Source organism: Zingiber officinale, chromosome 3B (genome assembly GCF_018446385.1).
Source record: "Zingiber officinale cultivar Zhangliang chromosome 3B, Zo_v1.1, whole genome shotgun sequence".
NCBI lineage: Eukaryota > Viridiplantae > Streptophyta > Magnoliopsida > Zingiberales > Zingiberaceae > Zingiber > Zingiber officinale.
In genome coordinates this window covers 89,811,111-89,838,801 of record NC_055991.1, presented here as the reverse complement: position 1 = coordinate 89,838,801, position 27,691 = coordinate 89,811,111, and the positions used below count along the sequence as shown (strand labels likewise).

At 39.9% G+C, this 27,691-nt stretch overlaps 1 protein-coding gene across 1 annotated transcript; it reads left to right on the top strand.

The window, feature by feature from the left end:
- Positions 1–440: 440 nt before the first annotated feature.
- On the top strand, positions 441–24,493 carry LOC122056747 (ras-related protein RABH1b-like). The gene is made up of 6 exons (XM_042618844.1): positions 441–790; positions 14,408–14,478; positions 22,597–22,685; positions 22,922–23,033; positions 23,853–23,943; positions 24,019–24,493. Exons 1-6 carry the CDS (start codon positions 674–676, stop codon positions 24,163–24,165), a joined length of 627 nt encoding a protein of 208 aa, XP_042474778.1. The 5' UTR covers positions 441–673; the 3' UTR covers positions 24,166–24,493.
- Positions 24,494–27,691: the final 3,198 nt, after the last annotated feature.

The window sequence follows — 27,691 nt, the reverse complement described above, 5'->3', positions numbered from 1 at the left end:
ATAATAATATGAATTACATTCTTTATAAAAAAATAATGGATACCAAACAAAAGATTGTAATCATACTTGTAATCAAAGATTACATACATTACATTACCAAACGTAGTAATGTAATTTGATTACATTACATTACATTACAAATTTGATTACATTACGAGCATGATTACATTACATCCAACCAAACGTATTACATTACCAAACGTAGTAATGTAATCAAGATTTCATTACATTACATTACATTACATTACAAGTAAAATTACATTACACCCAACTAAACGTAGTCTGAGTTTAATAACGTTTTAAAGGAATAAAATTCAAATCAAGTCAGAATAAAACAATTTAGAGGGTATTTTAGAAGTAGTCTAAATTTTATGGGGTGTTTTAGAAGTTTCCCTGGCATTTATAACAGGAGCACGCAACGCATACTTGCTTTCTGGACCCAATTACCTGCCCTAGTCTCCACGAAGTAAACTGTTCTGGCGGCACATCGGACCTGACTTCCTTCTTCCCATGCGTTAGTAAAACGGAAACACAAGGGAGAAGTGGAGAAGAGTGACGGAAACGGCGTCGACTCAGATTTTGATCTCGACCTCGTTGGCTTCCTCTTCCTCTCTCTCGATCCGTATCCTCTTCTACGCCTTTCTCTGTGCCTGGATTCCTTGGAAGGATCGACATGGCTCCGGTGTCGGCACTCGCAAAGTACAAGCTGGTGTTCCTGGGGGATCAGTCGGTAGGCAAGACGAGCATCATCACTCGGTTCATGTACGATAAGTTCGATAACACGTACCAGGTGGGTATCTGTTCTCGTTGATCTTGTATTATTGAAATACGGGATCTGATTTTTAGATGTTTTCTGCTGAAGATCCGGTTTCCTTTGCAATCTTCGGATGAAGATAGTTTGACTAGGGATCGTTTGGCTGTGGAGATCTTAGATCTGTCTTGATCTATCTTCTCTGGAATCAAGTTTAGTAGATCTGTCGTGGTTTAGATGGTTAAAAGATGGAGTAATTGCTGTGGATTTATTAGGAAGGGTTGCGCGAGGGTTAGAAGCTAGGGTTTGAGGTTTTTTATTTGTGCATAATAGTGAAGAAAGTGGATTCTGGTTCAAGTTGGTTATCATTTCTAGATTGAATATGCTAAGAGAATTTCGTGTTCCCAGATCCAGTCAACTGCATTTTGATTTCTTTAATCATTTGACAACTATGCCGCAGTCAAGATGCATTTTTAATTTAGTCAAGAAGTAAAGCAAGCAGTTCACTTCTGGTTTATGCTTGAAGAAATTTGATTCAATTTAATGATTATTTCATGGTTTCATCTGCTCGTTTTAAATAGTTCTTAGGACAGTAAATCTACTTATTTCGTATAATTATGACTAAAATTGTAATTTGTGGGAGTGTTAAGTTTCAGGAACAAGAAATAATCAGTATGCCTTAGAAAAAGAATACACTAAGAAGCGTATTTGCGTCCAGATTTAGGTACATCATATGATCTAGAGAACTAATTGATTTAAAAATTATGGATAGCAACTTAAAATAAAAAAGAAAATTACAGAATTGATTTCTCAAGAAACAATGAACCTATTGGAAAAATAGGCATTATAGAGAAGAGAATTCATAGAGATGAGAGCAAAAAGTTAGATATGAGGACTTCAGGTTCCTTAATAATACAATTTAAGTCGGTGGTAATCTCCATGTTCCTGGCCATATACTATCCTAACTAATCTGTAATCCTACAAGTAGTGGTCTAAAGTTATGCATACACTAGGGGAAGGGAAGCTAGGGGAAGGGGAGGGAAGGGAGAGGAATGGACAAGGAGGAAGAGAAAGGAAATTTATCCAGCTGTGTGCTTGGGTGGGAGGAGGTGAGGGAAAGGAGTGGAAAAAATGGAAAATCATCATACTATCCATCGCCTATGACCTCCACTCAAATGTTGAATCTATATGCCAAATGCGAGCTCATCATCGACATTAGGTGTAAGTTGGACACTAGTTGGACAGACACAAGCTTGTTGCGGATATAGGATGCTAGCTCATCAGAGGACGCGAGCGTGTTGCTGAAAGATGGATGTGAGTACATTGCACAAGCCGAATGCTGTTTGCCATCTCCCCTTTCACAAAGGAGATGGAAACAATGCATGATGTGAACTTGTAGCTTTCGACATGAGCGTAAAACTTAGGTTTCCCCTTCACTCCATTTCATCTACCTGCATCTATCCATCTGCCCATTTTTTGGCGGATGTCGAATCTATGCAAATCCCTTATATGTAAAGCCCATGAGCCACCCTTTACTAGCATTTTGATGGAGTTTGGGGGAAAGGATCTAATACCAAGTGCATCTTTCCTCCCCTTTCATCCAAATACACATAACCTAAGATTCCTAGAGGGCATCAGAACTGGCTTTTTCAAAAGCTCCTAGGCGCACTTTATTTCACCCTGACTATAATATTTTTAGCAGGTAAACCTACCTGCTTGAAGGTGCTTTTTTTTTCCAGATCTCCTTTATCTCAAGATTCTCTACGTAACTCATTAAACTATTAATATTAATGTGCTATACTTGAGTTTTATTTTCATCTAATATATATCCAAATCCATGATAGTTGCCGTAAATAAGGTTAAAAATTGTGTTTTTAACAAACAAAAAATTCTTGATTTTTTGCTTGTCTTTCAATCCTTATTTTCCCTGATCAAATTTTGAGAACATTGTTATTGTTAAATCTTTGTTCTTTTGACTCCTTACTATGGTCCATGTTTAAGTACACGGATTGCTCAAAAAATGCTTATAATTGTGCATTAACAATAATTAAATAGATAACAACCATTATGAGCTGTAATGTTTTTATCAGTTATTCTCCCTTAATATATGATGGTCAGCACTTATGTCTTCTCTACACTTAAATCAGTACAATTGTTAAATTTGCTCTACTTATAAAGTAGTATGATCCGGTTGTAAGAACAGGGGACCCCCGTCCGGTGGGGTCAATGCCACGTGGAAGTCAAAATGGCAGGTGGCCGGCCGGAGAGGGGGTGGGCCGACCGGCCGGCCGGCCGGTGTCTAGTTGATGGTTAGAGGCGCCCTGTCGAAAGTCAGGGTTCCGGCGCTCAACGGACAATATCACATAGCCGAGCGGATCGTTTGGCCGAATACATGAGGTAGCATACTGCTAATAGTCTCCACAAAGCACACCACCGAGAATCTTCATAGACCGTTATATGTATGTGCCTGGTCGGACGTAAGGCGGAGGCGAGCCGGTCGGACGCTCGGAGGCAAGCCGGTCGGACGCTAGTTCGGGAACCAAGGGGAAAAGGACAAGGGACATCTTTTTCTGACAGCGGGTATGTTCCACATGTAAGCCATACTCCAAATCTTATGACAGGGGGTTCCGCTGTCCCATCGAGGACATGCTTTGACTGTAGCAGTATGGGTCAGGTAAGCTCACTGACAAGCCCTTACTGGGGCATGGGCCACGGACACGTGTACACCTCGGTATGTGTACACTCGCTTTTCCGCTGCCCTATATAAAGGCCCTCATCCTTCGCCGGAGGTAAGGGTTCAACACCTTTGGAGCCACTTTTTTTACTGCTTGCTTGCCTGACTTGAGCGTCGGAGGGTCGTCGCCGTGAACCCCTTCCCGGCCCGACTTCTGTGCAGGATCGCCGGAGGTTCGTGCAACCAGTCGAAGATCCACGTCAGCAGCCAGGGAGCGCCACGTGCCTAGCGTCCGTTGATTCAGTATTCGGACAGGATCAATTTGGCGCCGTCTGTGGGAACGCTCCTGCATCCGAACGGAAACAATGGACGAGGCTGGACGACAACACACGGTGACGCTTTCCTCGGAAGAATTCGACGCTCTGATCGAGTTGAGGGCCGCCAAGCTTGTGGAGCAAAAACAGAAAGTAACAGCCGAGCGGCCGGAGCAGCAAGCAACGTCCGCGTCTGGTGGCCGAGCGGAAGCACCGCAGGCCACCGTTGCATTTCATCGGGCCCTATTCCGCACCCACCAATAGAGATCGGGGATCTTCTTCGGATGAAATGCCTAGAAAAGACAGAAAAGGAAAAGCCCCTCGAGCGGACTCATCGCCCAAGCGGATTAATCGCCAATTTTCAGAGGGTATTCTACAAGACCCTCTGCCCAAGCACTACGTGCCTCCGACGATCGGCGAATATAATGGAACCACCGATCCGGATGATCATTTGGGCAAGTTTGATAACACGGCAACCCTGCATCAATACACAGATGGGGTGAAGTGTTGGGTTTTCCTCACCACCCTCTCCGGGTCGGCTCAACGGTGGTTTCGTAGATTGTCGGACGGATCTATCTCAAGCTTCAAAGACTTCCGAACGGCCTTCCTCTACCACTTCGCCAGCAGTCGGCGCTACCAAAAGACTAGCGTGAGCCTATTCGCCATCAAGCAAGAGGCTCGCGAGCCGCTCAGAACTTATATCCAACGGTTCAATCAAGTGGCCATGGACATTCCAACGGCCACCTCTGAGACAATGATGAACGCATTTACACAAGGCCTCGTGGACGGGGACTTCTTCCGCTCGCTCGTTCGGAAGCCGCCTCGAGACTACGACCAAATACTACATCGGGCCAACGAATATATCAGCGTGGAGGAAGCCCAAGCGGCTCGAAGAAAGAAAACTCCAACTGATCGGGCTCCCCCTGCCGAGCGGAAGCCTCACACCGCTCATCAACCGCCGAGAGGACCGAGGGCCGAAGCAATCCGCTCCCCCCATGTGAGGTCCCACGTACAAGAAGTAGCGGCCGAGCGGCCCAAGCCAAAGAAGAAATGAACTCCCATGTTTTGCTCATACCACCGCACGGACACCCACAATACCAGAGACTGTCGGAGTCTGCCCCTGATTGCCCATCCCGTTCCCCAAAGTGGTGGCCGTAGATCGCCGTCATCCGACAGGCGACAGAGGCCTCGGGTATCCGAGCGGACAATGTCCGACAGGCGGCAAAGGCAAACTCCCGAGCGGCATCATGCACCGAGACGAGAAGACAATCCCCGGCTGTCTAGGGAGCGGCCCAGACCGTCCGCTCGGGAGGAAGAGAATAGAAACAACACTTCCCGGGGCGAGATCAACATCATAGCTGGTGGGCCGACCGGAGGTGACTCTAACGGAGCAAGAAAGGCGAGCGTCCGACAGCTCCAAATCCATGCAGTCGGCTGCAGCCAAGAGCGGGCGAGCGGACCTGAAATCAGTTTCGGGCCGGGGACTTGGAAGGAGTTGAAGTACCCCACGACGACGCTCTCCTCATCAAAGCGGTAATAGCCAACTACACTATTCACCGCGTATTTGTTGACACAGGAAGTTCAGTCCACATCATATTTAAAAAGGCGTTCGACCAACTACAAATTGATTGGGCCGAGCTGCTACCCATGACAACCCCCCTATACGGGTTTACGGGTAATGAAGTTCAGCCGGTCGGACAGATCCGGCTGGCTATCTCGCTGGGAGAAGAGCCGCTCAGGAGGACTCTCCCTCGTCATATAACGTCATCTTGGGACGACCGGCGCTCAGCGAGTTCCGAGCGGCCGTCTCCACCTTCCATCAGAAGATCAAGTTCCCCGTGGAGGACAAAGTGGGAGAAGCACGGGGAGACCAACTTGCAGCTCGGCGCTGCTACGTCGAGATGGTCCGAGCTGAAGCCAATTCCGCGCGGAAATCGCCACGGATCGAGGTGAACGCTATAACTGAAAAGCCTCCCTCTTTAGTTTATGAAGAAAAAGAGGAAGTGCAGATATACCCGACCCGATCGGAGGCCACGACATTCATCGCGTCCGATCTGGAGGCGAATCAGAAAGAGGAGGTGATCCAATGCCTCCGAAGAAACCATGATGTCTTCGTCTGGTCGACACATGAGCTGTCCGGAATTTCACCGAGTATAGCGCAGCATGAGCTCCACGTCCGACCGGACGCTCGGCCAGTAAAGCAAAGAAAAAGGGACTTCAGCGCCGAGCAGAATGCCATCATCCGAGCGGAGGTGGAGAAACTCTTGGAGGCCGGCCATATACGCGAGGTCCAGTTCCCGAGCTGGTTGGCGAATGTGGTGCTAGTTTCCAAGCCCGGCAACAAGTGGAGAGTGTGCATCGATTTCCGGGACCTTAACAAGGCGTGCCAAAGGACTTTACCCTCGCCCGAATCGATCAACCGGTGGATTCACGACCATTGCGAGTTGATATGCATACTCGACGCCTATCGTGATATCGTGATCGCGCTCGCCCGCAAGATCAAAAAGTTAGCCGTGATGGTGGCCGACGACCCATCGCTATAATGTGATGCCGCTCGATCAAGAACGCGGAGCCACCTATCAACGCTTGATGAACAAAGTGTTCAAGGAGCGGATCGGCGGAATCTAGAAGTTTATGTGAACGACATTCTTATCAAGTCCGTCCGAGCGCCGATCTCTTCAAAGACATGGAGGAAACCTTCCGAACGTTACGAAATACGGAGTCAAGCTAAATCTTCGTAAATGCCTGTTCGGGCAAAAGGAGGGCGTTTTTAGGATACATAGTGATCGGGGTATCAAGTAAATCCCAAAGAAGGTGAAAGCTCTAAGACATGCGCCTCCAAATACGAGGGAAGTCGACGGCCTGATAATCGCTTTGTCGATTCATATCCAAACCGCCGACCGAGCCTTCCTTTTTCAAAATCTTGCAAGGCTACTAAGTTTCACCGACGAAGAATGCGATCGGCTCAAGATTTGAAAGCATATCTCGAACTCTCTCCCAGATAGCTGCAAGGTGAGCCACTTTATCTACTTGTCTTCAACCGAGCAAGCAATCGACTCGGCACTAGTGAAGGCGAGCGGGAAGAGCCTGTGTATTTTCTTAGTCATATTTTAAAGATGCTGAATCTCGCTACACCGGGCTCGAGAAGTCGGCTTGCTCGTCCTCGCCGCTACGCCTTCATCCATACTTCCGCACATACCATCATCATTAAACCAATAGCCCGCCGCGAGTATATCAATCCAAGCGTCCGGGCGACTCATCAAACGGACGACGGAGTGAGTGAATTTGACATCCAATACCAGCCCCGCCCGGCAATCAAAGCGCTTTTGTGACCGAGGTGCGTAATCTGAGCCCGAGCTATGTGGAAATTATTTGTGGACGGTCATCCACTACCGAAAGCGGATCGAATATCGATGCTCTCCCTCGAGAAGAAAAGACGACTTATCCGTCCTACCGGATTATAAAGCTACAAACAACGGTAGTACGAGGCCCTCATGGCCACTGCAAGACGGCATGTGGAGCCCGGTAACGCTTCACTCGGATTCGCAGTTGGCAGCTCTCTGGCACCTTTGAAATCAATCGGCTCAAACTCTACGCTGAAGCCTTTGAGAAGCTTAAAGCCAATTTTAGAGAAGTCATTGTTCGGAAGATACCCAGAGCGGAAAATCAAGCGGCCGATGAGTTAGCCAAGCTCGCGAGCTCAATAACGCCGGTCGCCATTCTGCAGCCGATTGAACAAGTATTGTTGGTGGCGCACATCGACCGTATGAAGGGTCTCACGTTTCCGAGCGACTGGAGGACGGCCATCATGGAGTTTCTCCGCTCGGGTTCTATGCCGTCCGATCGGGATGAGGCCCAGCTACTAAGGAGGAGAGCCGGTCGGTTCACGCTCATTGGAGATTAGCTATACAAGAAGGCTTTCTCCCGTCCGCTTCTGAAATGCGTGAGTTCAGAAGATGCGGCATACATCCTTCAAGAAGTGCATCAAAGATCGTGCGGGGGTCATCCGGGCGGGCGATCACTAGCTAAAAAGATACTGCTGGCCGGATACTTCTGGCCAACTTTACAAGTAGACGCCGCTCGGACCGTCGCGACGTGTCTTTCTTGTCAAATGTATCATAATTTCTCTCACCGACCGGCGGAAGAAATGAAGGCCGCTACTGTCTCTTGCCCGTTCGACCAAGGGGGAATGGATATTGTGGGTCCGTTTCCTATGGCAACCGGACAGCGGAAATTTTTATTGGTGGCGGTTAATTATTTTTCCAAGTGGGTGGAGGCTGAGCCGCTAGCCAAGATCACCGAGCAGATGATCAAGAAATTTATTTGGCAGAACATCATCTGTCGGTTCGGCATCCCCCGTCGACTTATCTCCGATAATGGGCGGCAATTCACAGGAAAGTTGCTCGAAGATTGGTGCAAAAGTTATGGCATCGAGCAACACTTCACGTCCGTGGCATATCCCCAAAGCAATGGTCAAGCCGAAGTAGCCAATCGGGAAATTCTTCGTATTTTGCGCGCTCGGCTCGATCATATGGGTGGAGGAGGTGCCAGGCGTCTTATGGGCCATCCGAACGACCCCGAAGGAAGGAACTGGCGTCACGCCCTTCCATTTGGTGTATGGCGGCGAAGCGGTTATTCCTGTCGAAGTTGGAATTGAATTCGCTCGGATCCAAAATTATGATGAGGACAACGCCGAGCGGAGGAACATAGAGCTGGATTTGGTCGAGGAAGAAAGAGCCAAGGCATCCGTCCGGCTGATGGCGTATCGTCAAAGAATGAAGCAAAATTACAACAGGCGCGTAATCCCCAGATCAATCCAGGTCGGCGACCTTGTCTTGAAGAAAGTCAAGCCGGTCGGCGACGTTGGCAAGCTTGAAGCTCCTTGGGCGGGCCCCTTCATGGTTATCGAAAAGCTCCGCTCGGACGCTTACTATTTGGAGGATGAAGGCGGACGGCAGCTTGATCGACCGTGGAGCGCGAGTCATCTCCAGCCTTATAGAGCTGGGTGAAAGGTGCATTGATGTAACTCATTTCTGTGTATATTTTGGTCGCCCCTGTCCTTGTAATGCAGGAAGCATAAATGGTTTAAAGGATGGCTGGTAGTTTCGCCAAGCGACAGTATTAAAGTTAGCCTTAAAAAGGCCGTCGAGCTCCGACGTTAAATATCGAGAGACGAGCCGGCGTCTATAAACTTCCGAGCGGAAGACCGTCGAGCTCCGACGTTAAATATCGAGAGACGAGCCGGCGTCTGTAAATCATCCGAGCGGAATAGGGCAATAAAAAGGACGGCAAGTGTCCCGAGGCACGCGATTTCGATACCGCTCGACCGTCTCTACGCTCCGATCAGTGTTGCAGATTTCGCTAGGCGGCAGTCGGGCGCTCGACTGGCGCCTAGCGCCTAGAGCGCCTAGGCGGCGCCTAAGCGCTCTAGATACAATATCATCTTTTAGTGAAAATGTGAAATGCACATTGATCTCAATAAAATACCAAAATTCAAAGCAAGTAACAACTAGCAAAGAAGGCAGAAGAACGCAGCAAAGAAGAACCAAGAACAAGAAGCAGCAAAGAAGAAGTGAAGAACTCAGAAGCAAGAAGGCAGCAGCAAGATGAAGCATTGAAGAACCAAGAAGGATCAAAGAGGAAGCAAGAAGGCAAGCAAAAAGCATGGAAGAATGAAGAATAAGAACTCACCAGTGGTGCAGATTCTTGCTTCTTTGAGTTTGATGCAGAGAGATTAGGGCGCCGGAGAGATTCCAGTGAGGCGTGGCAGAGAATAGTGGAAGGGACGCCGCCGGCAGAGAGATGTGCAGCGATGTGCAGGTGGGCGGCAGAGAGATGGGTGGGCGGCAGAGAGATGTGCAGCGAGATTAGGGTTGGAGTTGTGGAAAACTGGAAAGAAACATAGTAGTTTTGGGCTTTTGGGCCATAAATAATTATAAAAAAAAGGGTTTGGTCCAAAAGAAAAAAGAAATCTGTTTGGTCTAGGCGGCGCCTAGGCCGAACAGACCGCCTATTCGGCGCCTAGGACCGCACATAAATAGTACCGCCTAGTTTGGCCGAATAGGAGGTTTTCGGTTCGGCTAGGGGCCGCCTAGCGCCTAGGCGACGCCTAGGCGGCCGCCTAGGCCGAAATCTGCAACACTGGCTCCGATTGGCCCAGTATCCAAAGGTACTTGGCATTTTGTAAACGATCTCTACTATCAGAGAGGAACATGGTATATTTCGCCGAGCGGGGAACATGGTATATTTCGCCGAGCGGGGAGATCACGATGATTACTTTGTGAAAATTCCTTTTGGGGGCACGAGAAGTAATAATGGGTGAGCGGATAAACACACATTTTGGTTATGTAAAAAGACAGCAAATACAAGGAAAACATTGCATTAAAGTTAAAACTTTAGGCCGAGTGGCCTAATTACAAAAAAGGATGATATCCAGTCGAGTGGCTGAATTACAGAAACTACTCGATATAATCATAAAGGGTCTTGGGGATGTTATCTAGAAGCGTCACCTGATCGCCGACCGGAATAGTAGTGGACTCCGGAAGAAGGCCCTTGGACTTCAGATATGTCATGGTGGCGGTCATAGCCAAGTCGAAGGCTGTGTACATCCACTCGCAGATTTTCTCCGAGAATTCGGGCGAGCGGATGTAACCCTGTCTCAGAGCAGCAACCCGACTCGGCTCGGCCTCTTGGTACTCTTTGAAGGCCAACTGAGCTGCAGCGAGGGATTCCTGCAAAGTGGTCAGCTTGTCCTTATGCTTGGTTGCGTCGGCCGAGCGGCTCACTCTCTCTTGGTCAAGTTGCTCCATCAACTCCTTGACCTTCAGCTCCAGGCCCCGAGCCTCCATGTTCTTTTTCTCCAAGTCAGAAATGGCCGTATTCTTCCGAGTGGTGGTCAGGGTAAATTTTTGGTCAAGCGACTTGACTTGCCGCTCGAGCTCGACCAGATGATGAGCTTGGTCGGCTGTTTTCTTCTGCTCGGCCGCCAGCATATCTTGAGCCTTCTTAAGCTCCTTCTGCAACTCGGAGTACGACGGGCCTTGAGAGCCGGACGGACCGCACGCCGCCTTCAGTTGCCTTAACTCCTCATCCACCATGGCTAGGCGGTTGGAGACTGCAATCTCCTCCACCCATCTCTGGCAAAAGAAAATTAGAGTTGTTAGTGCCCGGTCGGAAAGAAGGCATACAAAACTTCGGAGAAAGTGAACTTACCCCCGTGGCCTCCTAAATGTGGCTATTGGCCAAGTTTCGGAGGGGGATCATTGCGATGCGCGCCCGAGCATCGGCCCACATCTCAGCTAGGGGCCCTTTCAAGGTAATGGTGTGCTCGGGCGCGGTTGACCGGTCGGCCTCTGGAAGCAGCTCTTCAGTAGGGAGACCGGCAGTCGGAAGAGGATCAGAAGCCGGCGCAGAAAACTGGGAATGAATGGTTGAGCGTTGGACTGAGTGACGAGCGGGCGGAAGGGTGCTGACCGGAGTAGCCTCAATTGGCGCAGCCGGCTCGTCCCATTCAGAAGGCGTCCGGTCGGACGAAATGGCTTCGGCCTCTGGCGCCTTCCCTCGAGCGGTTGCAGTGGCCCGCTCGGATGGTTGGACCGCCGATGCCGCAGGGGAGTCTCCACTCGGCGCCTCTTTTGGCTCCTCCTCCCGCGGAACCTTCCTCGGGAGTTGCTCCTCACTGGGTGGCTCACCGCCACGCTTGAGAAGCGGTTGACTCGACTCAACGAGTCCCGCTTTCTCCCACTGGATCCGCCGGATACCCGCCCATCTTCCGTCTCTTTAACGCCGCCTTTCTCTTCATAACGCCGGCCATCACCGAATCCATGACGATGTCCGCTGCAAAGGAAAGAAAAGAAATCAGTTAGCAATCAAAGCAAATGCCCAAGTACAATTCTTACCGAAGCCGGTCGGAAGATGAGTCCGTATGGGACTCAGGCCGAAGATGTACATCACTCCTTCGTGAAGAAGCTTATTGATGTCCAGTCGCAGACCGACCAACATATTTGCAGCATGGAGATAGTCCGGTCGGGTCTTGAATTTCTTCAGCTCGGGAGTGGGGGGCAAGTTGACCTGCCACTTGGTCGGGAAGTTGGCTTGATCGGGCATACGGATGTAGAAAAAATAATCCTTCCAATGTTTATTGGAAGTAGGTAGTTTGTTGCAGAAGACTAATCCGGGCCGAGCTTGGAATATGAAGGTGCCCGGCTCGGCTTGCTTGGGGTAATAGAAATAAAAGAAGACCTCCGGTCGGAGGGGGATGTTGTGAATCTTGAACAAAACAACAACACCGCAGAGGAGACGAAAAGTGTTAGGTACCAGACTGCCGAGCGGCACACCGAAAAAATTACAAACATCTATGATGAAAGGATGTACAGGGAAACGCAGACCGGCGGTAAATTGGTCGCGGAAGACACAGAAAGCTCCGCGCGGCGGTCTGTGCGGCCGAGTGGAAGGACCGGCTAAAAGAAGTTCAAAATCTTCGGGGATTTCGAAATTGTCTGTCAGAATATCAAAATCACGCTGGTCGAATAGGGACTGCATGGTGGTGTACCATGGGCCGAGGGACTGGTCTTCAGGGTGAGAAGAACTAGCCATTGGCCGAGCGAATGAAACCAGGAAAGATGACAGACAGAAACAAGAAGAGAGCACCGGAACAGTATCCGGGAGCAAAAACGGGAGAAAGAAATGTAAAGAAAGCACCGGAAACAAGAAAGGAAGGAGGAGAACCTTACGAAAAAGAAGGAAGATCGAAGGGAGACACCGGGGATCGCCGGAAACAGGAGAACGCAATCGTCGGAGCTCCAAAGCGCTGGGGCAGGGGTCGAAATCGCAGAGGCAAATGCGAGAGAGAAGGAAACGAAGGATTTATAGGGTGGAGGCCGGGCGGCCTCCACCGTTGGATCCAGGTCACGGGAATCAAAGCATGCATCGTGCCGTCCATTTCGAATCGCTTCGATCACATCAAAGCACCATGCCACCGCCGCTGTACGATGATGGCAGTACGCCACGTGGCATTCGACCATTCGAAGCATTTAATGAACGCATGCTCAGCCTTAATGTCGAAGATTGGCGCAGAACACGAGGAGATCCAGTGAATGCCATTGTTGATTCACTTTTAAGGCCATCTCTGCGGCAGGCCGATCGGAGGATACTAGCACGGAGGAGCCGCCCGGCTAAATTCGCAGTCCAGTCAGTCGAACAAATCGCCTCCTTCGACTAGACTTGAAGGGGAGGCAAGTGATCCGGTTGTAAGAACAGGGGACCCCCGTCCGGTGGGGTCAACGCCACGTGGAAGTTAAAATGGCAGGTGGCTGGCCGGTGTCTAGTTGATGGTTAGAGGCGCCCTATCGAAAGTCAGGGTTCCGACGCTCAACGAACAATATCACATAGCCGAGCGGATCGCTTGGCCGAATACATGAGGTAGCATACTGCTAATAGTCTCCACAAAGCACACCACCAAGAATCTTCCTAGACCGTTATATGTATGTGCCTGGTCGGACGTAAGGCGGAGGCGAGCCGGCCGGACGCTCGGAGGCAAGCCGGCCGGACGCTAGTTCGGGAACCAAGGGGAAAAGGACAAGGGACATCTTTTTCTGACAGCGGGTATGTTCCACATGTAGGCCATACTCCAAATCTTATGACAGGGGGTTCCGCTATCCCATCGAGGACATGCTTTGACTGTAGCAGTATGGGTCAGGTAAGCTCACTCACAAGCCCTTACTGGGCATGGGCCACGGACACGTGTACACCTCGGTATGTGTACACTCGCTTCTCCGCTGCCCTATATAAAGGCCCTCATCTTTCGCCGGAGCTAAGGGTTCAACACCTTTGGAGCCACTTTTTTTACTGCTTGCTTGCCTGACTTGAGCGTCGGAGGGTCGTCGCCGGGAACCCCTTCCCGGCCCGACTTCTGTGCAGGATCGCCGGAGGTTTGTGCAACCAGTCGAAGATCCACGTCAGCAGCTGGGGAGCGCCACGTGCCCAGCGTCCGTTGATTCAGTATTCGGACAGGATCATAGTATTTGCACTGTCTTATGATCTTTTGGAATGGAAAAATGCTTTTTTCTGGTCTCTTGATCAGACTTTTTTTTGGCAATCATATTTTTTTAAATCTTATCACTTAATTCTAGAACCTTTGGCTACATAATTGATTTGAATTGCTGCACTCAGTTTATCTTATATTCTCATGCCACCTTATGTATGCTATTCTGAATTTGACTTCTAGGTTATTCTTACTTAGATTAGGTGCATAAGGTTACACACACATTTATATACTTTTGGGTAGGCTACTTTCATATGGGTTAAGTTGATGCTACTTGATATTTAATTCTCGGATACAATATGGGTTCTTTGGATAAGTCTCTTAAAAGCTCAAGGCATTGTTTATTGTCAACACATCATATCATTCTATAATTTCTTTTGAAATTGCTAATACCTTTTATCATTAAGGAGCTCACAATGAACAAAGGTAGGGTTTTACCCAAGTGGTCCAATCGGAGAATTTGGAATTTCTTCATCCTGTATTTTTCTAACCACCTAGAAAATAAGTTCTTAACTTCTAATAGGCTGACATTAAAATTTAACTTAGACAGATACAAGTTAGTGTTTGTTATCCTTATTATTATTTGCTTCTCTTCTGTGAAACTGAAGCATTAGTGTGTTGGACAGGCTACAATTGGAATAGATTTTCTATCAAAAACTATGTATCTTGAGGACCGAACAGTCAGGCTGCAACTTTGGTAGGTTTAAAGATTCATCACTGCTGCAATTTAATTCGTTGCTTATGTCCTTGCACAATGATAATTACAGTTTTCATGCCTCTTTCGTTTACTGATCTTACTGGTTATTGTTTTTATTGCATAGTTACTCTCTATCTTTGCAGGAAATAAAATTTTAAGTGCAGACACAAAGCTCAATCTCTTTTAAGTGCGTGCTAATGAAAAGTCATGCTTTGGATCTGATATTTGGATTTGGATAGGAGCAATTTGATGTAGCTTTTGGAATACGAGAAAATTTGTTAAGATAGAACGAATAGTTGAACATTTTTAAAGGAAACCAAAAGATTCTAAGTTAAACTGGTTGAATACATTGAAATTGAAGGCGATATTTGAAGTTGGAAGTGTGAACGGAAGTGGAAACCAAAGCAAACTCTTGTCCATTTAATTAAAAAGGATTTAAGAGATATGATATTACTAGTGATACTATCTTACACATAGTCAAATAGAGGGATCGATTCATGTAGTTGAACCACCCTAAGTAGTTGAGATCAAGGTTTAAAATCTCGATCTGTGCCTAGCTTTCGGTCTCAGATTTGAATGATACAGTTTCAGTATTGTATCGTGTCGTGCCAATACAGTTTCGGTATTTTTTATTTATATATAGTAATTATCAGATAAATATATTTATTGTGTATAATTTAAAAATAAGTTGTATATTGACTTTATATAAGTTCTCAATTATTGAACAACCTAATATTGTTAGAAAACATAATTAAATATAGATTTCTTTAAATAAAATTGATTTATCAATAACTTAAATTAAATTAATACATCATAATATGTTGCCTTGCTAATAACAAAAGGAGTGACGTGAATTAGATGAAAACATTGATTCTTGTAATATTCTGCTTAGATCAGCTCCATAGTTTATTAACGCCTTGATTAAATAATCATCCCATGACATGCAATATTGATATTAATTTCTTCAGTGTGTCTCGATTCATCACTAGAAGTTGGATTTAAACCGACACCACTGAAATCGGAATGGGTACAAGTATAGGATAAAGATAAATATACATCCTGAGCTCTAGTATGATTATGCACGAGAGTTATAATAAGAAGGATGAGAGTATAATGAATTTCGATCAGAATCAATCTCAGCTAAACTCTCCGCATATCTTGATAATTGATATTGAATACTTCTAGCTCCATGATCATAATCTTGAGTTGCATGTGTGTAATCTGTCTCACATATCCATGACTCTGGTGCTAGAGTAGGGGGAACATAATTTTTACCACCAAATGCATCACCAATGTCATCACTTCCATGAGTACTTACGCTGCTATCAACATCACTATCTTCATTTTGAACTTTTCGTAAGATTATAGTGTCAGAAGGTGATGATGTTCATCACTGTCATAATGTTCTTGCTCATCAATTGCATCGAGTGGATTTTCACTAATTCTCAATTAACCTTTCCAGTAAAAGCAAGAGGTTTGCCTTTTTTTTTTTAAGTAAAAATGCCTTTTCTTTTACCTTTATCTATGTCCTTTGGTTAGGTTTGGGGTTGGGATGTTTGAGAATGTCTAGACCGAGATCTAGAAAATCGAAATTCTTAATCAAAAGGTTCATCATAATCTTCTTCCTCACCGATATCTCCTCTAGCTTGTATTTTTTCAATATATTGAGTAAGAAATTGAGATGGTGGTGGTGGGTCTTCTACTTCATCAAGTAATGTATTCTCAGCTTTCGCTCCACCAATTCATCATTGGATCATTCTTAGTTCAGATAAATCCAATATCAGATGAGTCTTGCTCTTAGTTGAAGCTGCATATTATAATGAACGTAAACCATCTTCTCCACGCGACGATAAGAAAGACGATTTTGTACTTTTATATGAAGAGGGAGAAAGTTGACTAATTTTTTTTCACCGCCACCACTTGAAGATGTTGCCTGTGAGAGAATTCGTACTATAATCTTTTTTAAATTTGGAATTGATCCTCCATATTGTAATAAGAACCATAGTCTCAACAATTGATTCTTTATTTGTTTGTAGTCTTGATATTATATTTCTGAGGGTGATTAATAAATTATCATTTATGCCAAGATTATAATAGTATTGATATGCCAGATTGGGATAATAACTTATAATAATTAAATATATATAATTATTAATAACAATATTAAAAAAAATTATTAGTAAAAAATACGTACCTGCCAAATGAATATATTTTTCCATTTTGTTGTCTCATCTTGTAGTGATTATATCAATATAATCTTGATATTTGGTTGGTGATTGTATGCATCTCTTAATTTCTTCTTTTGCTTCATGAATTAGGTGGTAAACATTGCCCATTTGTGGCTTATTGTCCATATCGATTTTACGTAGAACAACGTACAAGGGTTCTACTACTATAAAAATATCTACGATATAGTCCCAAAATCTAATAGATATAATAATTTTTTTTGCACCTTCTTACCTACGGCCATGTTAGCATGCCGAGAGACTTCTCAATCCTTAGAAGAGAACATGATCTTTAATCCATCTTTTTTTTTGATTCAACGATTTAAAACATGAGAAAGTGAGTGACAAACCTAGTTGCTCCTGGTCACAGAATCTTCCCATGAATCCAATGATGATTATATTGGAATTTTATTAAAGATTGACCTTTTTTCACTTCCTTCACTATATTGAGTTTACCGATATCTATCATCATCAAATCGATATAATGTGCTACGCATGGTGTCCAAAATAATATTTTGATATTTTTCCTTCAATAACTCTCCAACCCTCTTAATGTTGACACCATTATCTGTAATCACCTGCACTATATCTTTTGCACCTGTCTCTTGAACTATACTATCCATCAAACGATATATGTAGGGTGCATCATGATAGTTTTTAGTTGCATCAATAGATTTATGAAATATCACCTTTCTATTGCAGCATAGTAGAAAGTTGATAATGCTCATCCGTGTAGGTCTTGTCGAGCCATCATACATCAACATAACCCCATATAAGCTCCATTGCTACTTGCATGAAAGGATCCAAGTCTTAATCTCCCTCACTTGCTCATTTAAATATGGACCGACAATTTCATATGCAGTCGGAGGTTGAATACCATGATTAGATTTTTAAATGTTGGACACCATTCTACGGTACTGCGTGTTGTTTGCTACATGAAGGGGAATATGATTAAAATGAAAAAAATTTAGTAATACTTTGACTTATTGATTTATTCTTCTTTTTTGTATATGCATTATCAATCCTAGTCTATTTGCTAGCTTGGTGTGGGAATGTCTGTGGATCAATTTTAGCAATATCAACTGCACGTCTTCGTCCCATAGAAGAAAAAAATGACCAATGCCACCTTGTGTTGAAGTAATACGAATACTTACACTCTTTCCTAATGTTGTTGCAGTAGTTGAGCCACTTCCACTTGCACCGTCACTTTTATGTCACATATTTTGCTCATATTCATATTGAGTTCGAGAGGCACTAAGAGTTGTTAAAAAAATCTTCGTCATTTGGAATTTTATCACGACCCTCAAATTCATCATAGATTGGGTTTTTAGAGTTTCAACTATCAACAAGTTCACGTTGTCGTTGTTGTTTGTATTTTAATTCTTTTTTGCCATTAAGTTCTTTCATTGCATGACAAACTTCCTAAGAAACTTTTGGACAATTAGAAACATCATGATATCTACTAGCAAGATGTTATTTTAGGTGTGTGACCCCACTGTCGTGCCCAATCATATCGCAATGCAAACATTACCAATGGAATCAATTTTCTAATCGACGTGCATGTCTCCAAACTAGATCATAAGATTGTTATTTTGGTATCATTACCTATGCATTATAAAAAATTAAGAATAATACACATTAATTGGTAATGATCATCATTTTATAACGTCAAGAATGTCGTTATCATTGTAAATTTACAAATTAAGTATATAAGGGGAAACTTCCTGAAAGCAATCTTCCATAACACATTTTTATAAAGTAACTTAAAATAATTTCTTAAGAATATTAATTCAACTTTATCAACGTAGAATGATCAGAAGTGCACAATATTATAAGTGTTTTATTAGGAATCATAAATTTGACAGTATATCTTTATCAAAACTTCTGAAATAAAGGACAAATAATATTTCCTAGTCAGATCAAGTAGAGAGACTATGCTTTAGAAGCAAGAATCCAAAAAGTAAAAAATTAAATATGTTAATATTCATGGATCCAATTTCAAATTTATTCTAAAACAAAAAATAATTATCTATAATAAATATATAAATTAACACAAAGATGTTATTTTATATATAATAATTATATAAATTAACTATTTATTTATTTATTAATTTAAATAATATACATTTAAAATAGTAAAAAAATCAGAATATCAATTAAATAGTAAACAGTAAAATAAATACAAAATAATAAAAAATTATTAGAATATAAATCTGATTTATTAGAATTTTTAAATAAAATTTTAAACAGGAAAAAGAGAATTTTTAAATATCACTTAATATATTTATTATTATTTTTTGAATTTTAAATATTTATTTTTTATATATTTTATTTGGATAATTTAATTAGGTTTATGAAAATTTATTCGAAATATCACACTTAAGTTGATAATTATTTGAATTAATTAAATTATCGGTTTAATTTTCGATCGTAACATGAACAGGAATGACATCGCGCGTGTTCCAGCAGGGAATTGAAATATATAAAAATGACATTTCAATTCCCAACGGTATTTCAAATAGGTTTTTATAAATCCTAATTAAATTATCCCAATAAAATATATAAAAATATATCTAAAATTAATTTTTTAAATAAATTTTATTAATTGATATTTTAAAAATTCTTTATTTTATTGTTTTAAATTTTATTTAAAAATTCTAAAAATTTTTATAAGTCAGATTTATAATCTGATAATTTTTTTTTATTATTTTATATTTATTTTATTGGGTATTTGATGTTTTTTACTATTTTAAATATATATTATTTAAATTAATAATTAATTAAATGAATAAATAATTAATTTATATAATTATTATATATAAAGTAGCATCTTTGTGTTAATTTATATACTTATTATAGATAATATTTTTTTTTTGTTTTAAAATAAATATAAAATTTGGATCAATGAATATTAACATATTTAGTTTTTTACTTTTAGAATTCTTGTTTCCTAAACGTATGAAACATATATTTTTGTCTTAGAAAGTCTCTGCCTGATCTACCTAGGAAATATTAACTATCCTTTATTTTAGAAGTTTTGATAAAGGTATGCTGTCAAGTTTATAATTCCTAATAAAATAATTATAATCTTGTGTACTTCTGATTATTCTAAATTGAGAAAGTTGAATTAATATTCTTCAGATATTGTTTCAAGTTTACTTTATAAACTTTATAAAAATGTGTTATAGAAGATTGCTTTTTGAAAGTTGCTCTTTATTTACTTAATTTGTAAATTTATAATGATAAAGACATTTTTGACATTATAAAATGATAACCATTACTAGACATGTGTATTATTCTTAAATTTTTATAATGTATAGATAATAGCACCAAAAACAATAATCTTATGATTTAGTTTAGAGATATGCACATCGATTAGAGAATCGATTACATAGGCAATGTTTGCATTATGATATATTAGACGGGATGGAGGGGTCACATATCTAAAATAATATCTTGCTAGTGGATATTCGGATGTTTCTAATTGTCTAATAGTTTTTGAAGAAGTTCATCATGCAATGAAAGAGGAACATAGCAAAAAAGCTTTAAAGTATAAACAACAACAACGTGAATTTATTGATAGCTGAAGTTCTAAAGAACCAATCTATGATGAATTTAAAGGTCATAGTGAAGTTCCAAATGACAAATGTTTTAGCACCTCTCATTGCCTTTTGATCTCAATATCAATATGAGCAAAATATGCTACATAGAAGTGACTCAACTATGTAACAACATTGGGAAGAAGTGCAAGTGTTGATATTATTTCAGCACAAGGTGGTATTGGTCATTTTTTTTTTATGGGACAAAGACGTGCAATTGATATTGCTGATATTGATACACTAGCATTCCTAGACCAAGCTAGCAAATAGACTAGGATTAATGATGCATATACGAAGAAGAGATATACGAAGAAGAGATAAAAACAATCAGTCAAAGTATTGTTAAATTATTTCATTTTAATCATATTTCCCCTAATGCAGCAAACAACACATACTAGCGTAGCATGGTGTGCAACATCTAAAAATTTTGTCGTGATATTCAACCTCCGATTGCATATAAAATTGCCGGTCCATATTTAGATGAATAAGTGGAGGAGATCAAGACTGGGATCCTATCATGCAAGAAGCAATAGAGCTTACCTAGGGTTACATTGATGTGTGATGGTTGGACAAGATATACATGAATGAACATTATCAACTTTCTACTATGCTACAATAGAAAGGTGATATTTCATAAATCTATTGATGCAACTACATATTATCATGATGCATCCTATATATATCGTTCGATGGATAGTGTAGTTTAAGAGATATGTGCAGAAGATATAGTGTAGGTGATTACAGATAATAGTGTCAACTTTAAGAGGGCTGGAGAGTTATTGGAGGAAAAATATCAAATATTATTTTAGACATCATGCGCAACATACTATATCGATTTGATGATGATAGATATCGGTAAACTCAATATAGTGAAGAAGGAAGTGAAAAAGGTCAATCTTTAATAAAATTCCAATACAATCATCATTGGGTTCACGGATTAATGAGGAAATTTCTTGATGGAGAGATTCTGTGACAAGGATCTACTAGGTTTGTCACTCACTTTCTCCTGTTAAAATCGTCGAATAAAAAAGAAGATGGATTGAAGGCCCATGTTTTCTTCTGAGGATTGGGAAGCCTCTCGATATTCTAACACGACCGAAAGTAAGGAGGTGCAAAAAAATATTATATCTGTTAGATTTTGGGACTATATCGCAAATATTCTTATAGAGTACAATCCTTGTATGTTGTTCTATGTAAAGTTGATATGGACAAGAAGCTACAAATGGGCAACGTTTACTGCCCAATTCATGAAGCAAAAGAGAAAATTAAGAGACGTCTACAATCACCAACCAAGTATCAAGATTACATTGATATAATTACTACAAGATGAGACAACTAAATGAGAAAATATATTCATTTGGCAGGTACGTATTTTTTAATGATAATTTTTTTAATATTATTATTAATAATTATATATGTTTAATTATTGTAGGTTATTATCTCAATCCGGCATATCAATACTGTTATAATCTTGGCACACATGATAATTTGACCAATTATTTCGTACTCTAGGTCCTTAAAAGGACATTGATTGTCATGTTCTACTATAGATATTATAGGTTGAGTTGATTGCCAAGATGAAAGTAGTGATTTTTAGAGTTACCACTATTACACCATTTCTATCATATACAATCACAACATTTTAGTAAATCTAGTGATGTTTTTTCTTTCTCATCATCCTTGGTTATTAGAATTTAAGTCTAATTCAACATCTATTATTTTTACGGATACCTAACTGCCCTCTTAGCTAACCAAAATCAATTACCTATCTGCCTAAAAAACCTAATCAAACATCCAATCGACCTAACCCGTTCACTCAAGCCTTGAATATATCCACTCCACGCTTACCAATGTTGTTGACTCCCCCTTCTCAAACTTCTCTTTTTCCCGTCTTCCTCTCCTCTCTCTTCCTTTACCTCTTTCTCTGCTCCACCACCAACAGCTTTAAAATTTCTTGTATGGATTGTAAAATCTGTTGCTTCTGCTTTGTCTTGCTTAATGTGTAGTTTAAACTTTGCATTCCGACCTAGATTTGAGGTATGGAATTATTTTCAAACCTTTATTTATTTTTATAAGTATTAAATTAAATGATAACCAACAGGCAAATAAAATGTCAAAAAGAAGATTGTAAGAGGTAATCAAATTCATAACGATGTTTGACTTTTCTATAAGGTGTTTTGAGATACTTCCCAGAATAAATTTCATTATGATTAATTTTTTGGATTGTCCTGTGCATTTACTAAAACTCTCTAGGGAATACTTAATTTTCATTTTTGTTATTTTATGATTCACAGGGACACTGCTGGGCAGGAGAGATTTAGGAGCTTGATCCCTAGTTATATTCGAGACTCTTCAGTCGCTGTCATTGTATATGATGTAGCAAGTATGATGCTCTATTGACTTGCTGTCAAAATTTGCCAGTCAATCTGGATTATGCTTTCATATTGTAGTCAATCTGGATTATGCTTTCATATTGTTCAGAAGGGCTTAATTAATTCTCTCCCTGTTTTGTTAGTTTCTCAAGATTCAAGCTTTTGATCTATTTCTCCTTTCAGCTTTCGAAGTCGTTGGTTCTAACTTCTTGGTGATTTAATGTACTATTTTTTATCTGTGTTGTAGGCCGACAATCCTTCTTAAATACTTCAAAATGGATTGAAGAGGTTCGCACAGAGAGGGGAAGTGATGTTATTATTGTCCTTGTTGGAAACAAAACTGACCTTGTTGACAAGAGGTGATTTGCCTTGTGTTGCATTATTACATGATTTAGTGAAACCCTTCTCTCACCATTGTTGAGGCAACTAATAAAAAAAATCTCTCTATTATGGAAGAATTTTCATGGGTAAATTTACAAGGGAAATCCAGCGTGAAAATCAGTAAGCATGAAAAATAGTGTTTGGCTTCTAGTAAAACATATTGGATTATAGTGAAGTATTTCATGACAACCTAAAGTAGTGTGTAAATACATAGAAGCTGAATGCCAAAAGTCATCCCTTAAGAATTTATTTATAGTGTTGATTCTGGTTGGAGTGATCCCCCTTCAATTTGAAATGCAAATATCTAAAATAAACATAAATAGATTGAGAGCCAATTCACAATTTGATTCAGACAGATAATAAATTTTCCTGGCATTTGTTTGACAGTATTGAGCTGGCTTTATATTTTACCTTGTCATTGCTGAACAAGTTATACGAACATAATTTTGTAAAGATTAGAATTCTTAGTGTATTAGTACATGCATCGATCAGTTTTCCAATGTTAAGATGAAGATGTTACCAGATTGATGTCAATTTGATGAGGTATGATTATGCAAAATCTACAGTGAAAGCGTTGCCTAATGGTTACTTATCATCAATGACAGAAAAATGCTGAACATTACTAACTTTTATTTAATTTGATAAATACTGGGTATATAATTTATTTTGTAATTGCAAGTTACCTTCCATTCCGAGTCTTTTCTAGTCTGTAGTTTCAGTTGTTCTAACAAAATCTTAATTGTATATATCCCAAAGTTATTGATTTTTATAGTCGTGTTACATTTTCTGTTGAACAGGCAAGTGTCGATAGAGGAAGGAGAAGGCAATGCACAAGAACTTGGTGTCATGTTTATTGAAACAAGTGCAAAAGCTGGTTTCAATATAAAGGTACTTTATTATGTTTTCTTCCTCTGCTTTATTTGGATGTGAATTGAATTCTAATATCTTTCTTGCAAACTCTAGGCTCTGTTTCGGAAAATTGCTGCTGCCCTACCTGGGATGGAAACTCTTTCTTCAACGAAACAGGATGACATGGTTGATGTAAACCTGAAGTCCGTAAACACAAATTCATCTCAGTCACAGTCACAGTCTGGAGGATGTAGTTGTTGAGATTCATTTGGGTTGATCCTGGAATTGTGGGCTCCTATCGACCGACAATACTTTTCAGCCTACTTAAATAGGAAATTCCTGTAGGAAGATGTGCAAAAACTAGTATCCTTTTCGTACGTAATAATTTGACAATCAACATGTTCATACCAGACCAGGTTGTAGGGCTTGTATATTTTGCAATTGCTGCAAGTTGTGCTTGACTTTAGTTCAAAAGTAGTTTAAACTAGAAAACAGTCACATCATTTTTAACTTGGCTTATAGGTGCAATGGATAGAGTTCATTGTTCATGTCCTTGTTGCATAAATCATTATAGTTTACAGTTTATCAAGAGATGTGCTGCAACCCATTGCCGGACTTTTGAATCAGTTGTGTGGGTTATTTTGTGTTATTTTCCTGCTAACATTTGATTCCAAATTTAGTAACTATTTCATGATTCGAAGATAGCTAGCTTCTTTAGAGCTACTTGACTATTTGGAGCCAATAATCTCTGGTTCTTGGTGGATCTGTTCAACCATCTGCAGCAAAAGTTTCAACAAGGTATCTAGGTATCTTGTAGATTGTTGAGAATACCCTTTTGTTTGTGAATGGAATCATGTTCAAATTTTTTAGATCTTGAGAAATGAAAAGATCTTGCATTTGCACTCCTTCAAATATAGGTCCTTGTATATACAAGGATATAGTGGGGGCGAGTGTATTCGTCTTTTTTTTTGTCATCAATTGTATATCCTTTTGTAGTTCTTTCGGGACGGTCTAGTGGATAGTCCATGAGGTGTTGTCATCATGAGGTCTGGGGTTTAGGTAAATATCTCCCTTATGTGCTAGTAACATTCCAAATGTTAGTATCCGTTCGTGATTTACTTTTTCCGTGTTGGTCTTGAGATGGGTTGGCGGAGCGCTGGGGGCGAGCGTATTCGCCTTTTTGACGTCTTGTATATCCTTTTACATCTGCATCATGATCCTGGGGTTATGGTATCGTAGTAGAATATTCAAGTTGTCACCTAGATACTCGCGGTTTGATCCTCAGTTATAATGTATTTGTAGGAATTTTTTCTTGAAATGGGATGTACAATCAAAAGATACTTAGTCTCTAAGCTGTTCGTTGTCTGTATTTTTCGATTTATCCTGGTGATTGGTGAGAAAATTTATGGGGTCGGGCTGGTCATCCCAGGACTAGTTAATGAGACTAATTAAGTTTATCATTTTTTTAATTTTTTTTTTATAAGAGCGTCCACATATCTTCCCTAAACATATAATTTATTTTAAATTTTAAATTTTAAATTTTATATAAAAAAACTTTTGCATTACCTATTCATTTTTTAAATTTAGATTTTATGAATTGTATTTTTCTAAATTTAGAGAATCGAAATCTATTCTCTAAATATTAAAATATTATTTAATTTATGAGAGAGAAAAATAAAAGGAATAGATTGGCCAGTAAGGGTGTCAATTCGGGTGGATCAGGTTCGAATTGATTTTTTTTTTTTAAATCCAATCCAAATTCAACCCGAACTTGAAACCCCTAAACCCGAATTTGAATTCGACTAACCTGAATTTGATCCGGATAACTCGAAAACTTGATTCAAAATAATTTTTTTTGGCTATTTTTCTTATAATTTTTCACTTTTATCTCAATATTCTATCATTATTATACTAACATTGATATTAATATATTAATATCATAAAACATCTCAATTTTTAAAATAAAATTTTATTTAACACTCTAAAAAATTCACTAAATCCTATATTTGGGGTAACTCGATTTAACTCGAACCTAATCCGACCTCATCAGAAAATTTTTAATCCTAAAATGCTCCAACTTAAACCTGACTCAAATCTAAAAATGTCCAATCTGAACTTGATTTTTTTCGGATCGACTCGGGTTGAGTGGGTCGGATTTATTTTGACACTCCTAAGACGGGGTAATAGTAGAGATTACATAAGGAGAGAAAAAATAATAAAAAAAGTGAGGAGAGAAGAAAATAATAAAAAATAAAGAATAAATTTTTTTAAGATAACTGATGGAGTGTGTAATAAAAAATAATTATTTAAATTAAAAATTAGATGATTTATTTTAAATTTTAAAGATACTAGAAATAGAAATTAATATAGATGCTTGGTTGGAGTTCAGATGGTAAACATTGGGTAGAAGCTATAGGGATAAAGGTTGTGCCTCTAGAGCTAGGAGAGGAGCTCTGATATCGAAATTTTTAGTAGTTTTCTTCAAGATTAGATTTTTTTTAAAAAAAAAAGTAATTTAATTGCCTTAATAATTTGGGAGTGCCCTAGTTGGTTAGCCTGTCCCGTCCCCTTTTTGATATGCCATTTTATTTTGTCGAGATAAATATATATTTTCTTTGTGAATTTGATGGTGGTGGAATCAAAATATAGCTGATGGCTAATATGCCTTGTCCTTGTGCAATTTAACATAATCTTCTTGTCATTATTTGGCAAAATTTTGAAAAACTGCACTCAATTTTATTCATTTATTTTCCAAAGAAGATGGCCTAATTTATAAACGCCTAAAATTTTGCATCCATTTCAATAAAATAAAATAAAATAAAATCCAGGCAATAATCAAAAGGGCACTTTTTCCATTATCATAAAAGAATCCTATATTAAAGAAATATAAAAATAAACTTTTTGATTTTTTTAAAATATATTTCACTTTGCTATACTAGAATAATATTGAATTTTAATATCCATCATTTTCCATTAAAATGAAGATGCTCCTGTCTCAAATTTCATTCCATTAGGAATCTAATTTCTATAGTGATTTATTTATGAGGGAAAAAATTTAGGGTTAGTGCTAATCAATTAATAGGTTAGACCAACTTTCTAAACATATCCTCAATAGCAATATAAAAAATGGAAAGGTTTAAACTTGAAACAAGTTTTTTTAAAAGTTTTTTTTCTAAAAAGGTGTATGTATACTAGGAAATTATTCTCTGTATTCTATTTTTATGGAAAGTTAAAAAAAAAAACAAAAGGTATGTCTTTTTGGAGAGGAGTAAAGAAACTTATAAATCTAATGATTTTACAAAGAAAAGATAAAAGATTTAAAAGTTTTAGTAAAAACTCTTTTAATATTAGTTTAAATCACTTTAAAATTAATTAAAGTTAAAATAGTTTTAATCGCAATTAAAATTATTTCAATAGTAATTAAAATTATTCTAATTTGATTACAATTATTTTAACTAACTTCTTCAATTTATTTAAAATTACTTCAATTTAATTAAAACAATTTTAACTTAATTAAAATCTTAAATATAATCAAAACTACGGTACATTGAATTAGCCCAAGAAAATGATGCAGCGGCAGTGGCGACGCTTTTTCAATTTCTTTTAGATGTCTAAGAATCGAGTCCTATGGAAAATACTAAAAGGACGGATTCATTACCTTCAAAATTAATTAAGCATAAATTAAATATCCATTCAACTACAAAATTACTCTATTTTACAACCCTATTAAAAAAGAATTAAAAGAAATTTTATGAAGGGCACTCATTTATTTTTTTAATATAAAGTA

Excerpts from the sequence above, each read along its gene's own strand:
- LOC122056747 (XM_042618844.1), top strand. The coding sequence starts at position 674 with ATGGCTCCGGTGTCGGCACTCGCAAAGTACAAGCTGGTGTTCCTGGGG. Across the intron at positions 14,479-22,596 it reads ACAGTCAGGCTGCAACTTTG|GGACACTGCTGGGCAGGAGA; the intron begins GTAGGTTTAAAG and ends TATGATTCACAG. Across the intron at positions 23,944-24,018 it reads AAGCTGGTTTCAATATAAAG|GCTCTGTTTCGGAAAATTGC; the intron begins GTACTTTATTAT and ends TGCAAACTCTAG.